The following is a 16,790-nucleotide window of genomic DNA, read 5'->3' as shown; positions in this document are numbered from 1 at the left end:
GGCCTGCAAATGGCCGGCCTCTCCAAAAGGAGGGCTAAACAATTAGCAAGGTACTGCTCAATATCAGCTGTTATAGGAAGCCGCTCTATTTGGAGGAGGTGTTGTTTCCTTTACCCATGATTGTTGTCCGCTGTGTTTGACAAGTATGACATCTTTTGTATTGTATGTAGCAAAGCTCTGCTTTACATGCACTTTGTAACTGTTTTCCCTTCATCTGACTGAACTGGCAGTGTTTATGTCCTTTGTACATCCTGTACTTCTTATTATGTGGACATAAATACATATTTCAAATGTGTGTGTGTGTGTGTGTGTGTGTGTGTGTGTGCAGTGGCGTGCACAGACATTTTGAGGGGCAGGTGCTCAAGTAAATTATACTTTTTTTGTTTACTTGGTCTGCTCTTTTTTCCCTCTACACCTTTACGTCTTTGCCAAAAATAGCCGATCTACAAGCCCACAACGCCTCGTGGGCTTGTAGATCGGCTATTTTTGGCTAAAGTTCTCCTCAGAAAAGGGATGCTAGGTTTCGAGTGGTTATGGTACAAAGAAAAATCATATCACATAAAGATTTGGCGGACCCCCTGTAGTAACTCTGAGGACCCCCTAGGGGTCCCGGACCCCCCTGTTGAAGACCCCTGCTGTAAACTGAAGAAAAAAAAACTTTTTTTTCTTCTTTTTTTCAAAATGGCACTTCTGGTCAAGAGGGCAAAGGGCAGGTCCTCTAGCACCACCTAGAGTCTATCTGTGCACGTCCCTGTGTGTGTGTGTGTGTGTGTGTGTGTGTGTGTGTGTGTGTGTGTGTGTGTGTGTGTGTGTGTGTGTGTGTGTGTGTGTGTGTGTGTGTGTGTGTGTGTGTGTGTGTGTGTGTGTGTGTGTGTGTGTGTGTGTGTGTGTGTGTGTGTGTGTGTGTGTGCGTGTGTGTGTGTACCTGTATAAAGAGCCAGGAGGTCACCAGAGCCAGGCTGCTGTACTGTCCATTGAAGCGGTAATGATATGCGTAGAAGGCAAAGTGATACAGGTAGAAAAACCTGATAAAACACAAACAACAACATCTTTACATCACCGTTCATCATGTTATGACATATTTACATAACGTTGTGTATGGATGTTATCACACAGCTCATGTTTATTCATTAGGCTGTATGACATATTTACATAACGTTGTGTATGGACGTTATCACACAGCTCATGTTTATTCATTAGGCTGTATGACATATTTACATAACGTTGTGTATGGATGTTATCACACAGCTCATGTTTATTCATTAGGCTGTATGACATATTTACATAACGTTGTGTATGGATGTTATCACACAGCTCATGTTTATTCATTAGGCTGCATGTATGTAAATAAATATGATAATGAGGTCCTCACCTCAGCCAATGGCGTTTGCTGGTGTTGGTGTGACAGCAGATTGCATCATACTGATCGGCCAACCAGACGATGAGGATGATGTAGAAGGCTGTGGTGGTGTCATTAAAGAACTCTGACATGATGGCCTCCATGCCTATTAACATATCATTAACATATCATTAACATAATGAATGAAGATGATGTTGTTTTGTTTTGTTTATCTTTCTTTTATAGTTTTAACCTTTTTTCCCTCCAGTTCCATTCCCCTCCATCAGGAACAAATACCTTACATTACTTTGAGGTCTAAAATGAGCTGATAATGAGTTAGCCTGGACTTTCTCCTACAGCAGTGGTTTTCAACCTTTTTCGCGTCAAGGACCCCCAAATTGACAAATATTAGCCCAGGGACCCCCATTTGAAAAGATATGCCAGGGTCTCAACCATTTACATTTCTTGGGGGTCCCAATCTACACTGTATCACCATCATCAGTGTTCACTTAACTCTGAGAGTGTACAAATGGAACCAAATGGACCCTAACGGGTCCATTTGGTTCCATTTGTACACTCTCAGAGTTACAGACATATAAGGGTCCATTTGGTTCCATTTGTACACTCTCAGAGTTACAGACATATAAGGGTCCATTTGGTTGCTAACTATTCATTTGGCTGGGGACCCCCTGGAACCCCCTCAAGGCCCACTGGTGGTCCTCGGACCACTGGTTGAAAACCCCTGTCCTACTGAAACATTCACCACTGAGCTAAGAGAGCCTGCCTGCTTCTTCATGCAGTACCACTGGTCAACCAGTAGGTGTCCTACCAGACCACAGGAACTAAATGTCTCAACCTGTTAGTTATATTGTATTAACCTCGAGTCACCTAGCCTGGTAAACCCTCCCTCCGGAAATCTCATTTCCATTTGATTTCAGGAGTGAGTCTGGCCTGAACCGCCATTCTGCAATATTGGCTGTGGGCGGGAGTAATACCGTTGACTGACAACCCCTTCAGCCAATGATCGTTTTTCCCCTTCAGGCAATCAGCAGTTCATTTTTACCACCTCCGTCACTAATATGACGCAACGGGACTTTTGAGATCGCCATGCCCAAAATAGGTTGCCTTATTGGGATACATGCGTCGCCCAGCCCGCCCCTCCCGGTTCTCTGAATTTATATTTTTGAATAGGCTCTGTCATGATTAATTGACCACATATATGAAGTTAAACAACTAAATTCTATCCAAACGATATCTTAATAGTAAATTCCGTGCCTCAAAAAAGAAGTTTGAGACCGTTTTAAAACCGAAAATAAGAAGTGACGGTACTCGCAGAAACAACAATGGCTGCCGTTAGTCTTTTGTCGGCCCCAGTCAGGCTGCACTCGGCTTCATTCGGGCTCACTCGAACTCGCCACCTGATTGGCCAACTGTCGCTGTCAATCACAGAATGATGTGCGACGACGCTGATAGGCTCGTCAGTTCGGCGTATAGAGCGAGTATTGCAGAAAGGCGGATCAGCCCAGACTCACTCCTGAAATCAAATGGAAATGAGATTTCCGGAGGGAGGGTTTACTAGGCTACGCGTCACCAGTCTTTCCACCTCGGAGGAAAGCCTGGTCTGCGTTACTAAAGACCCATATGATCCGGTCTAGGCCACGCCTACTGAAAAAAAAAATAATCCTCTTTCCGGATTGTCGCGATCCGGTTTTGCGGTGCCGCTTTGTTTTGGTTCCCCAATCCCTATTTAAATGGAATAGAATTCCCCCGTGGGACAATATGGATAATATAGACGCTAAATAGTCTCCGTAAAGTACACTCACATTTATATTTAGAAAATAAACTAAACTACGCCGTATCACGGATTTTATAGGACGGACCTATTTTGGGGTGAGACGTCTTTCCGGTTTGTCGCGATCCGGTCCGCTCCCGACCGGATCATATACCCGAAAAGGAACGCTGCCCAGGCTAATATTGTATTAGAAGTGACTCTACGGTAGAGACTCTACCGTAGAGACTCTACGGTAGAGACTCTACCGTAGAGACTCTACCGTAGAGACGGTCAAAACACAATGTGATTCAGTTTAAAACACAAACAGTTACATAATGTAGCTTTAACAGATTTAGTAACACATGAATAGTGTTGTGTTATCTTACGTGTGTGTGTGTGTGTGTGTGTGTGTGTGTGTGTGTGTGTGTGTGTGTGTGTGTGTGTGTGTGAGTTAGCTCGTGCTCATTTGATTTTGCCATTTTTGTCTCATCTGTTTAAGACAGTAGGTAGCTGATATATTGCACTTCTACCTTAGTGATAGGTATACTCTTGGTTGCTTGTTTTTGCAGGAAATGCACTTAAGACTTCTGGTGATTAGTAGTTTAGTTCCCTACCTATGTTGAATGCACTTATTGTAAGTCTCTTTGGATAAAAGCGTCTGATAAATGACTGTAATCTAATGTAATGTAATGTAATGTAATGTGTCGTACCAACGAGGGCCAGGATAACAGTGAGCAGAGGAGCAGCAGGGAAGGCGATGGTCATGTTCATCTCTAACATCTGGAGGAGGTCCACTGAAACACAAAGGTCAAAGTTCACCTCTAACATCTGTAAACACACCTGGCTGGCAGTGCATATTTAAAGGACTTGAAGTGGACACTAAAGGTGGTTTCAGACGTGCCGATGTGATTCATTTACAGTGAGAGGTGGGACATTATTTGGGATTTGGGAAATGTGTATATATTCAAAGATTTGCACATGTTTTCTCTTTTTTTCTTCTAAAATAGCAGATCTACAAGCTCATAGTGGCACTCGTGCCGCTATGAGCTTGTAGATCTGCTGTTTGTCATGCTGCCATGTCATCTCCTTTTGATAAATGCTGGATGTTTTTAATATGCTGTTCAGATTGAATTCACTTTAGAAGTGTTTTATATTCTACACTGCTGGTCCTGAGTAACATTTTAGTTTCATGTGCAAGCATGAGACAGACAGACAGGCAGACAGACAGACAGACAGACAGACAGACAGACAGGCAGGCAGGCAGGCAGGCAGACAGACAGACAGACAGAGACACAGACAGACAGACAGACAGACAGACATACAGAGAGAGACAGACAGACAGACAGACAGACAGACAGACATACAGAGAGAGACAGACAGACAGACAGACAGACAGACAGACATACAGAGAGAGACAGACAGACAGACAGACAGACAGACAGACAGGTCTTACCTATGAAGACAAAGATCTGATGGTGTGAGTATCTCAGCAGCATGGACACTGACAGAGTCTGGAGGGTCAAAGGTCAAACCACAGCATGTCAACACACTGACCATTACATTACATTACATTTAATACATTACATTACATTACATTTAATACATTACATTACATTACATTACATTTAATACATTACATTACATTACATTACAGTCATTTATCAGACGCTTTTATCTAAAGAGACTTACAATAAGGTCATTCAACATATAGGTAGGGAACAAAACTACTAATCACCAGAAGCATTAAGTGCATTTCCTGCTAAAAAAGCAACTAAGAGTATACCTAGCGACCATGTATAGTCTAGAGCATTGGTTCTCAAAGTGGGGTCCGGGGACCCCCAGGGGTACTTGAGGGGGTTCCAGGGGGTCCCCAGCTAAATGATGGATAGGAACCAAATGGACCCTTATGGGTCTGTAACTCTGAGAGTGTACAAATGGACCCGTTAGGGTCCATTTGGTTCCATTTGTACACTCTCAGAGTTAAGATAACATTGATTTTACAATATGAATTATGAATTATTAAATGGGGGTCCGTAGCCCTAATGCATGTCAAACTGGGGGTCCTTAAAATGTATCTTTTCAAATGGGGGTCCGCGGGCTAATAAGTGTCCATTTGGGGGTCCTTGACATGAAAAAGTTTGAGAACCACTGGTCTAGAGTACATTTCATACCTTTCATCTCTGTATGACACGTCTGTATGTTTTTGTTCATAAATTGATTGATTGATATTGATTGACATCTTTATTGATCATGTAACATACGTGTGATCCATCATAATCAAAAGCATAACGGCTGCATCCTATAAGACTGACACACAAAAACCAGACAATCTGAAGTTCAAAACACGTTGCATCGTGAATTGTTTAGATTGGATAGTGTTGCTAGTTTTTAAACAATTTGGAAGTTAAAGTGTTTACGTGCGTGCGTGTGTGTGCGTGTGTGTATAAATGATGGAACCAATGAAAAGCATTAACACAAGCGTGTGATTAAATAATGACATTAGATCCAGTGGATCACAGGTTTTTTTTTGGGTCACACAGTTGGACAGAACACACTGGTCCTCATTTATCAATGGAGCGTAAAATGTATTTTTTTGCCTTAAATCTGTCCGTAAGCCAACGTCCAAGTGACATTTATCACAGGATCCTATACAGCCAATCATAACGTATATTAGGTCTGAGCTTTGATAAATGTGACGGCTGAAACCGAGAGTCATTTAAATAACACGTCCTTAAATATTCTCAAAACGCCCTGATTTTACCACATGAAGAACCAGAATACGACCAAACAATAGAATGGAGAAGAGTTTCCCCCGCCCGCCTCACTGCCTGTTAAGTCACACACGTCTCTCTCTCACACACACACACACACACACACACACACACACACACACACACACACACACACACACACACACACACACACACACACACACACTGTCTTTCATGTATTCCGTAACGGTACACTCTTTGTGAAGTAAGCTAGTAGCCCACATGAATGACAGATTATGACACCTCATCTCCATCAACGGAATACGTTTGTAAATTAAATGATTTAACCCGCTGGGAGACCTCACTGTCCACTGGCAGCCACGCCAGCCCCGACTCCGGAAAATGATCTCGCATAAAGCGCTCTTATATTGTATTATATTATATTATATTGTGAAAATAGCAGATCTACAAGCTCACAACGCGTCGCATCACGACGCGTTGTGAGCTTGTAGATCTGCAATTTTCAAATAGCCTATGCAGCAAGATCTGCAATCTTATCTGAATGACTGTTAAAGCAGTTTGTTTAAATGAGTTTATAAAATGTTATTATTCATTAGTGTGATAGATATACATGTTGGAGTGGATACATTGTGTCCAGATGTCTGTCAGACAGTCAGACATGCTGCTCCACAGGTCTATGATGGAACAAATAGGTTCAGACAACGTCAACAACTGCCTCCGACCGAAGCCAACGTCAGGATATATTGATAAATGCCGAAAGTTGCGGTGATCGCACCGTACGCCCATTATTTGGTCTACACCGTGTTGATAAATGAGGGCCACTGTGTTTATATGTATAGGAATATGTCCTGGGATGCTCTGTAGCAGAGCAGACATGTCACTGACCATGGACTCAGTTCTCTAACACATTCCTACATACTGTCAGTGAGGCCTGATGAAGCCAGACTTACAAAGATGACCATGATGACGAAGGCAGCCAGGTAAGAGGTTCTAGCCATCCACATGCTGACGAACCTGTAGTGTTCTCCTGATACCACGTTCCTGAGGAACCCTGAGACACACACACACACACACACACACACACACACACACACACACACACACACACACACACACACACACACACACACAGTTCAGAAATCATCAACCCATTACATAGCAGTCCATAGGTGGACAACGACTTGGTTGACAGACAACACTCATCAGTATTTTAAACATAATAAATGATTTGTGCATTATTGTTTTATATGAATAAATCTTTTTTTTATTAATCTATCTTTAGATAGATTAATAAAAAAAGCCCTGTTGGGCCGGAGTCCAACAGGGCTCTATACCAGCTCCTATACTAGCTCTCACCAGTCTTGAAACGCTAATGTCATATACTGTATACTACACCACATGCACACACACACGCGCACGCGCAGACACGCACACGCACACACGCAGACACCTACCTTTGTTCTCCTCGTTCTCAGCCAGAGCTTTAACACTAGACATGAGGATGTCGTCGTATCCCAGGAACTCATCCAACAGGAAGCGACTGAAGCCGTCTCCAAAACACTGGTCCTTCACTGGGTCTGGAACACAGCCATTTAACCATTAAAACACTGGTCCTTCATTGGGTCTGGAACATTGCCATTCAACCAATTAAAACAGTGTGTGTGTGGTGTGTGTGTGTGTGTGTGTGTGTGCATGCGTGCGTGCGAGTCTGCGGACCATCCTGTGTCTCACTGTGTTAAAAAATGTTGCTTTAGACGAGTGCATTGTTGTCTTTACTCTGAAAGCAAGGTTGCAGGTTTTACCATCTAAACCTAACCTCTCCATCTGGTTTCCAGGCAACCATGCTCCTCACTGTATACATCATGGTCATGAACAAATAGCTGAAACCATGTCCCACATCTTAAATGGATGCCATGTATACAGGAGACTCTACATAAGTAGGCATGACAGAATAGTGAATCTGATATCAAAAGATATCACTTCTATGTTCAGGTCCTCCATCATGCTGTATAAGCATTCTACTGTGAAGCCGAGCATGTTTAACCTGTGTAACGATGATTCTGTGTTCTCTAACATTATAACATGTTCAGCCTGTGTAATGATGATTCTGTGTCCTCTAACATTATAACATGTTTAGCCTGTGTAATGATGATTCTGTGTCCTCTAACATTATAACATGTTTAACCTGTGTAATGATGACTCTGTGTTCTCTAACATTATAACATGTTTAACCTGTGTAATGATGACTCTGTGTTCTCTAACATTATAACATGTTTAACCTGTGTAATGATGACTCTGTGTTCTCTAACATTATAACATGTTTAACCTGTGTAATGATGATTCTGTGTTCTCTAACATTATAACATGTTTAACCTGTGTAATGATGATTCTGTGTTCTCTAACATTATAACATGTTTAGCCTGTGTAATGATGATTCTGTGTTCTATAACATTATAACATGTTTAACCTGTGTAATGATGATTCTGTGTTCTCTAACATTATAACATGTTTAACCTGTGTAATGATGATTCTGTGTTCTCTAACAGTTCAGCTAACACCCCTGATGTCATTGTTGTTAATGAAAACCACAGGGAGGTGTTCATTCTGGAGGTCGGCTGTACTTTTGATTACAGCTTAGAGGAAGCCTTCCTAACCAAAGTGCTAAAATATCATCAGCTAGAGCAGACCATCTCTCAGCTAGGCTACTGATGTAAACTTTTGGGTTTGGTAGTCTATAGGACACAAGTTGGTTGTGAGGGGTCTTCTAATGGCCGGCCTCTCCAAAAGGAGGGCTAAACAATCAGCAAGGTACTGCTCAATATCAGCTGTTATAGGAAGACGCTCAGTGGCTGCTGTTACATGGACGGTTTCATTCGGAATGAATACACTTCTATTCGGAATGAATGAATGGATGAATTCATTCAGAATAGAAATGCTCATGTAAACACCTCAATTGGAATAGAATATTCCATTCCAGTCTGACCATTCGGGTTTGGAGGGGTGGTATAGACCGTTTGAATCGGAATTGACCATGTAAACACTTTATTCCGAACACTCCTCTCTGTTTGGAATACATGCATTCCTTTGTGCATGTCCGTGCTTAGTAGTGCTGTCAGAATTGTCCAAAAATGACCTATCAAATCTCTAATTCGGCCACGGTCGCTCCTGCGGGATAAAATTAATGATTCCACATGAAAGCCACATGACAATAAAAATAAAAAAATCCCTGTCCACACTTTTTTTGTTTTGACCCGGGGCGATTGTGTTTTAGGGCGACAGACCCCGCATTCAACCCGTGTGCGCACCACGGTTTTCCTCACAGTGAATGAGTTACAGCATGTTTCAAAGCTTTTTCATAATAATACAAGAAAAACGTGACACTCGGAATAATGAGTAGCTTATACTTTCTACTTAAGTATATTTTGATGCCAATACTTGTGTACTTTTGCCATAAATGAGCGTGCCTTGTTTCATAGACTGTAGTCTCTCTCTCTCCATTTATCACTATAATGACCATGAGCGGTCCGGTGTTTATGTAGGCCTATTATTATTTATTACTATAATGACCATGTGCGAATGCGCGATGACGTCATCGTACCTACGAGAGAAATGTGACAAATCGTATAGGCTAGCCTACGTTTTACCGTGTCTGGTACCAATACAAAAAAAAAGAAACTGGTCTGAACTTGTAGATCTGCTACTTTTGCATTAAAACGGCGATAACAAAAGAACACAGGCTTGTACCACATACAACGCTGCCTGGCCAGGAGTCGTGCGTTGCTTACCGGCCTGCCTACGACCTACAGACCTCCGCCGTGGAGGCACAAGGGGGCTATTGCCTCCTCCCATGCCCACCAGGGGAAACTCTGCTCTGGGTAGTGCCCCCTGGTCCATGCCCGGGCGTAGGTGGGAACCACTTTGTGCATGTCAAAAGTTATATTCTGAATGAATGCTTTGGTCATGTAAATGAGGAATACTTTTATTCAGGTCCCATGTAAACAGGTGAGTGGAACAGATTCCTCTATTTGGAATGAGTTCATTGTGAATGAATACATGATGTCCATGTAACTGTGGCCAATGTGGAGGAGGCGTTGTTTCCTTTACCCATGATTGTTGTCCACTGTGTTCGACAAGTATGACATCTTTTGTTTTGTATGTAACAATGCTCTGCTTTACATGCACTTTGTAACTGACTGTTTTCCCTTCATCTGACTGACTGACTGCACTGGCAGTGTTTATGTCCTTTGTACATCCTGTACTTCTTATTATGTGGACATAAATAAATATTTCAAATGTGTGTGTGTGTGTGTGTGTGTGTGTGTGTGTGTGTGTGTGTGTGTGTGTGTGTGTGTGTGTGTGTGTGTGTGTGTGTGTTACCCAGGGTGACGACCATCACAGGGATGTTGAGTCGTTGTCTGGTGTTCTGAGAGAGACGTAGGAACCCATACTCCAGAGAGTACTCTACGATGTACTCCTCCTGAGGCCATACTACACACACACACACACACACACACACACACACACACACACACACACACATTTTAACAATGTATTTATATCCACATAAAGGAGAGCAGACAAGGACACACATATTAAAGGTAGAGTTAAGGTTACATTCACATCATCATCTTCATGATACAATAAGCATGTCACTAAGTACTCTATAAGTAACAGTATAAGTACTCAGTACTCTATAGGTATAAGTAACAGTATAAGTACTCAGTACTCTACAGCGTTTCCATGTGGGGGCTGCACATTAACGCAGAGACTTTGCCAGCCTTTTTGGGGCATCCTGAGTGGTTGAAACCCTCTAACAACCAGTCTGTGGGTATAATGTCCTATGGCTGACACATACAGTATAAAACTAATAGTCTGCACCTATAGCCCAGCTCTGAGATGGTACAGTATGTAGGATGGTTGGTATTTAATGACCTGGTCATTAGACTCTGGAATAGTCTGTCTCTCCCAGTCTATGGGGTTTTCTGAGCCCTACTTAAAACCCATCTGTTCTCCCTGGCTTTAAACTGCATTGAGTTTACCTCACGTGTTCTAACTTTGCACCTCTTGCTACGTGTTAATGCATTTGATCCTCTGATGTTTTTCTTGTGTTTTGTTTAGTTTTTAGTTTTGACCAGGTACAGCACTGTGGTCAGCTCTGCTGTTGTAAACGTGCTTTATGAATAAAGTTTGATTTGATTTGATAAAAAGCTTCCTCTAGGCTAGGGTCAATTCAATTCAATTCAATCTTATTAAAGTGTCAAATCACAACAAGTTGTCTCAAGACACTTTACATGTAGAGAAGAGACCCGACATCCCACCCTGGGGGCGGCAGTGGCTCAGGGGTAGAGTGGCCGGGTAGTGTGAACTGGAAAACCGCAAGGTTCCCAGTTCGATCCCGGGCTGGGGCGCTCCTCTAGAGTTAGTGTCGAAGTGTCCTTGAGCAAGACACTGAACCCCTAATTGCTCCCGATGAGCAGGTTGGTGCCTTGCATGGTTTCCTCCGCCATCGGTGTATGAATGTGTGTGTGAATGGGTTAATGGCACAATCATTGTAAAGCGCTTCGGATAGAAGCGATATATAAATGCACCATTTACCATTTACCCTGAACAAGCAATTTTGCGACAGTGGCAACGAGGGTCAAAGGTGAAGGCTATCTCTAATACAGACTCTTCATCAACAACATGTGGTTTATGAGCTGTCTGGGTTATCACAGAGATTAAACATGGTTTTTACCTTTACTGGTAATAACATATGGTAGTTTTTACCTTTACTGGTAGCGACATATGGTAGTTTTTACCTTTACTGGTAGTAACATATGGTAGCTTTTACCTTTACTGGTACTAACATATGGTAGTGTTTACCTTTACTGGTAATAACATATGGTAGTTTTTACCTTTACTGGTAGTAACATATGGTAGCTTTTACCTTTACTGGTAGTAACATATGGTAGTTTTTACCTTTACTGGGAGGCTGGCTGAAGCTCAGGTCCTGACTCTCGTTGACACCGACTGATCCTGATCTGACTGAAGGTTTCAACCTGGGCTCTATGTCCAACTCAAACTGGAGAGAGAGAGAGAGAGAGAGAGAGAGAGAGAGAGAGAGAGAGAGAGAGAGAGAGAGAGAGAATCCATGTCATTTTAGCTACAAAAGGTTTTTCAGAAAACTGTTAGTATTTAGAAGGTATTTTTAGAATGGGCCTCAGGTCTAAACGGCTTAAATAATCACCTTGTGTTTTACCTTCTTTTATTATTATTATCATCATTTTTTAAAAACAAAAATAGCAGATCTAAAAAGCGTTGCAGCCCACGGGTGCAGTTCCCCTCCTCACCTGTACGGAGCTGTTGTCAAACATCTCCATGGTTAGCTCCTCCTCTTCCTCCTCCTCGTCCTCTTCCTGTAGGGGAGGGGACAGACTGAGCCCGGCCCCCCGGCCTGTGGCTCCGCCCACTCCCCCCGCCTCCTCCTCCATCTCTCCTGTGGATAACGATGGATGACATCATCGACTGATCGCTACTATGTGACATAATCACAATTATTCAGCATAACACTCAGAGTAGTTTCCATTCGTCTGCATGATGTCAATCTGGGAACACATCGTCAAAAACAAAGGAATAAAAATCACACCCAGTGTGAAGTGGGCGGTGTGTGGTCATCACAACATGACTCACTTAAACAATTTTCATCATGTGTCTCACTAGCCCAGTGTTTATCAACCGCGGTAGATGGTACACTTTTGTACCGCGGGTACTTGCGAGGTGTACCGCGAGCTTTGAAGAAAGTGTGAAACCAGCCCCTCGAGAACAATAGCGCATCCGTCAATCGATACGGCCGTCATCCGGACCGTTTCACACTCAACCACGCCCGAGTCCATTCAGTGTAGCCGCTACACTGAATATTTGCATTCCTATGGGTGATCACTGTGATCATCACCCATAGACCCCTTAACAGACGACGTCATACTGGCTGCGTGCAGCCAGTATGCGCGCAACGAAACCCATTATATCAGGTCTCGTTAGGACGCGTCTCACTAGCCAACACACACAAGAGGGGGTTGGGGTGTGCTGAAACCAGCGCACCCCGAAACAGGTTGGGAATTGATTGCGTGAAACAATCACCTGTGCGTCCAGGCTCAATGTTAGTAAACAAATAATTGGTCTATGGGAATGCAAATATGTTGTTAATATTACTGTATAAAAGGGGCACAGGGTACATGCTTTGGCACTCAGTATTATTACTACAAGATGATGAGAGCTCCACCAGCAAAGAAGAGATGCACCCAGGGCCAGAAGACGCTAAATTTCGCCGTCATCAGCAAGACATTGCCGCTGCCAGATCCTCCTGCAAGCAGCGCTGCCGGTGTGTCCGGGCCACCGCGACCTGCCGACGAGCTGGCCGCACAGGGCAGCTGCAACAGCAGCACACACAACAGCGCCGCCGCCAGCGTCCTCGCCGTGCCGCCGGGAACAACAACGGCGACAAGCAAGACGACTACAGCCAGACTGTACCGTGATGACTACATCAAGTTATGACATCAAAGCAAAACAAGTTGTTTCCAAGTATGTGTGTGTGTGTGTGTGTGTGTGTGTGTGTGTGTGTGTGTGTGTGTGTGTGTGTGTGTGTGTGTGTGTGTGTGTGTGTGTTAGCCTCGCGTAGCCAGACAATATCACACGACACACTGCGTGGATATTAGTCTGGTCCCTATCAACGGTAGATTTTCTTCTAAGGGGCGGTTACAAAAAGATCCAAACGGACTCTATTGGTTAGACCTAAACCAATCAGAGCAGTGCTTCCTTGAACGAACCAATCAGAGCAGTGCTTCCTTGTACGTCATTGCTCCAAATAAGGTGATAAGCCCGCCCACATTTGGATACTGGGCCCTGGTTGGCTCCGCACAACTGCGGAGGGAGAGAATTGAAATCTCTATGGAGGGGGGCCAGACCTAATCTGCCGAGGGCTAAAGTGCATGCAATTTTGCAAAGGCAGATTCGTCTGGAACCAGGCTATGTGTGTGTGTGTGTGTGTGTGTGTGTGTGTGTGTGTGTGTGTGTGTGTGTGTGTGTGTGTGTGTGTGTGTGTGTGTGTGTGTGTTTACCAGCAGGGGGCTCTTTAACCAGTCCTCTGAAGCCATCAGAGTCATAGAACTGGAGGAAGATAGGAGCTCTGGTAGAGTTCCTCTGGATCGATCTATCTATCTATCTATCTATCTATGTATCAGTGTATATACATGTAGTAAGGTAAACCTACCAGCAGGGGGCTCTTTAACCAGTCCTCTGAATCCATCAGAGTCATAGAACTGGAGGAAGATAGGAGCTCTGGTAGAGTTCCTCTGGATCTCTACTCTGAGGATGCCGTCCCTCGGCCACTTCTCTCTCACATGCTCCAGACAGTTGATGGGCGAGCGAGAGAACGCTATGTGGATGTAGGCCAGGATGAACAGAACAAACAGGGCCTGAGAGAGAGAGAGAGAGAGAGAGAGAGAGAGAGAGAGAGAGAGAGAGCTTTACAGGACTACCGCATTTTGCTTATAAAACTGCAACTGTGTCTAAGACCCTATCACTGTATATTTGTATATATATATGTTTCTTTTTCTTTTCATCATTGCCATTCTATATTTTGTATTTTCTTGCTTTAATACATGTTCCATTATACGTAGCACAACAACAACATTTCACTGCTTGTACCTGTATAAGTCAGTGACAAATAAAACTTGAATCTTGAAAGGATAATGAGCTTAATTTATATTATACAGTCCTATTCATACACAGCAATGCAGCGTAAAGTGCCGTACTGTAGAGAACAGAAGTCCTGACGTCACTCGTTCATCCCCTGGGTCATAAAGTCATGTCTCTATGGAGAATAACATTGGGTCATCATAGAATCGTCTCATATAAGAATTGTGGTCCAAAAATAAACAAACTGTCTCTGTGATATTGTCAGGGAGGAGGTTCTGTATGGTTTATGATAGTCAGTCACTTATATTTGATACAGTCTGTTTCTGGTGAAAATGTAACTAATTTGGTGGAAGTAACATTATGGTTTTCTCACCGTCAGTTGATGCTTCATATCCATAAGAGTCAAACCACCGGGGTCATATGTTTATTTTTGGAACACAGTTCTTATTTGATGTGATATTAAACACGTCTATGGGGATTCAGAACAGGGGTGGAAAACCGCGAACCAGGTAGGATGTGTAAATGATGTCAGACTTCGGTGCTCTAGAGCTCACTTGTAGATCTGCTATCTGTGCTATTTTGGTGTTTTATAAATATTGAACCAATAAAAGCTTTAAGAAGAGCTTGTGACTAAACAATAACAACAGTGGATGTTAATGTTCAGCCTCATGATGTCATGTTAACACAACTAAATGTGTATTAGTATTCATATCCATATCCTGTCATCTGCTTCACTTATGACTCACATACCTCCAGGCCACGTCATGTGATTTAAAACAGCACTATACCCATTAAACATGTTTGTTTTAAATGTGTGTCATTTTAAGATTTCTTTGGCTATTCAAAAATAGCAGATCTACAAGCTCATAGCACAGCACAGAGTGCCGCACTATGAGCTTGTAGATCTGCTATTTTTGAATAGCCAAAGAAAAGTAAAATGACACAGATAGGTTCCTGGAACTGAATGGGTTAAATAGTAAAAAAGGAATGGTTTTCTACGTACATAAGGGTTCAACCCTACGGTATGTGTCATTAAATGCTGCTCCGTGCTTTAGGTGGAGTTTTAAAGAACCATAAGTATAACTATGATGTTTAAACTAATGAGCAGGAGCTGAAAGCTGTCCAATGTACATTTTATTTTATTCTTCAGCAGAACGCGTGTAGATCAGCTATTTTCATAACAAAAACATCTAAAACAAATATTTTCAGATGTTGTGCAGACAGACAGGAACATGTCCGCACAGTAGCTGTCCTACTGTCTGTCTCTCCTACACTGTCTCACTCTCAGCTGTCTTACTGTCCATGTACAGTGTATGTATGTCTGTCCTCACAGAGAACCCGTCTCAGGGGACCTGATTCAGACCCTTTTTTACTATGCTAGCTCCTCTCCAACTCCAACACCTCAGTGTCACTGAGGACTAAGCTTCAAACCTCCCAAAACAAACTGATTGGACTACTTCTCTGCCTGGAGCCCATGACCCACCTCTCTCTGATTGGACTACTTCTCTGCCTGGAGCCCAACCCACCTCTCTCTGATTGGACTACTTCTCTGCCTGGGGCCCATGACCCACCTCTCTCTGATTGGACTACTTCTCTGCCTGGGGCCCATGACCCACCTCTCTCTGATTGGACTACTTCTCTGCCTGGGGCCCATGACCCACCTCTCTCTGATTGGACTACTTCTCTGCCTGGAGCCCATGACCCACCTCTCTCTGATTGGACTACTTCTCTGCCTGGAGCCCATGACCCACCTCTCTCTGATTGGACTACTTCTCTGCCTGGAGCCCATGACCCACCTCTCTCTGATTGGACTACTTCTCTGCCTGGGGCCCATGACCCACCTCTCTCTGATTGGACTACTTCTCTGCCTGGGGCCCAACCCACCTCTCTCTGATTGGACTACTTCTCTGCCTGGGGCCCATGACCCACCTCTCTCTGATTGGACTACTTCTCTGACTGGGGCCCATGACCCACCTTTCTCTGATTGGACTACTTCTCTGCCTGGGGCCCATGACCCACCTCTCTCTGATTGGACTACTTCTCTGACTGGGGCCCATGACCCACCTCTCTCACACTCACTTTGTCAGCCTAGGCTGGCTCAGGGTGGAAGACAGGGTTAAACAACTAAAAATGGGACTGGTCTTCAAAATTGTAAATGCAGATTTGCCCGAAATGCCCCCTATACCTGCATATCTGAGTAAATACCTCCAAAAAGTTAGCCACACCCACAGTCACGAAACTAGAGGGAGCGTAAACAACAATCTGGTAACACCCA

The 16,790-nt window shown here is 43.5% G+C and overlaps 1 protein-coding gene across 4 annotated transcripts in view; it reads right to left on the bottom strand.

Moving 5' to 3' along the window:
• Positions 1–16,790, bottom strand: part of tmem259 (transmembrane protein 259) — a 298,209-nt gene that overhangs the window by 8,682 nt on the left and 272,737 nt on the right. For all 4 annotated transcript variants that reach the window (XM_084067792.1, XM_084067795.1, XM_084067793.1 and 1 more), the window contains 10 exons: positions 14,088–14,292; positions 12,172–12,317; positions 11,801–11,903; positions 10,220–10,330; positions 7,297–7,419; positions 6,793–6,893; positions 4,564–4,621; positions 3,821–3,904; positions 1,373–1,505; positions 926–1,025 (listed from right to left, as the gene is read on the bottom strand). In XM_084067792.1, the coding sequence (XP_083923918.1) occupies positions 926–1,025; positions 1,373–1,505; positions 3,821–3,904; positions 4,564–4,621; positions 6,793–6,893; positions 7,297–7,419; positions 10,220–10,330; positions 11,801–11,903; positions 12,172–12,317; positions 14,088–14,292 (1,164 nt within the window). The remainder of the gene's footprint in view (positions 1–925; positions 1,026–1,372; positions 1,506–3,820; positions 3,905–4,563; positions 4,622–6,792; positions 6,894–7,296; positions 7,420–10,219; positions 10,331–11,800; positions 11,904–12,171; positions 12,318–14,087; positions 14,293–16,790) is intronic.

Source organism: Gymnoscopelus microlampas, assembly GCF_963454915.1.
Source record: "Gymnoscopelus microlampas genome assembly, chromosome: 9".
Lineage (NCBI taxonomy): Eukaryota > Metazoa > Chordata > Actinopteri > Myctophiformes > Myctophidae > Gymnoscopelus > Gymnoscopelus microlampas.
Note: the sequence above shows the minus strand (reverse complement) of the source record. Positions and strands in the feature narration are given on the sequence as shown.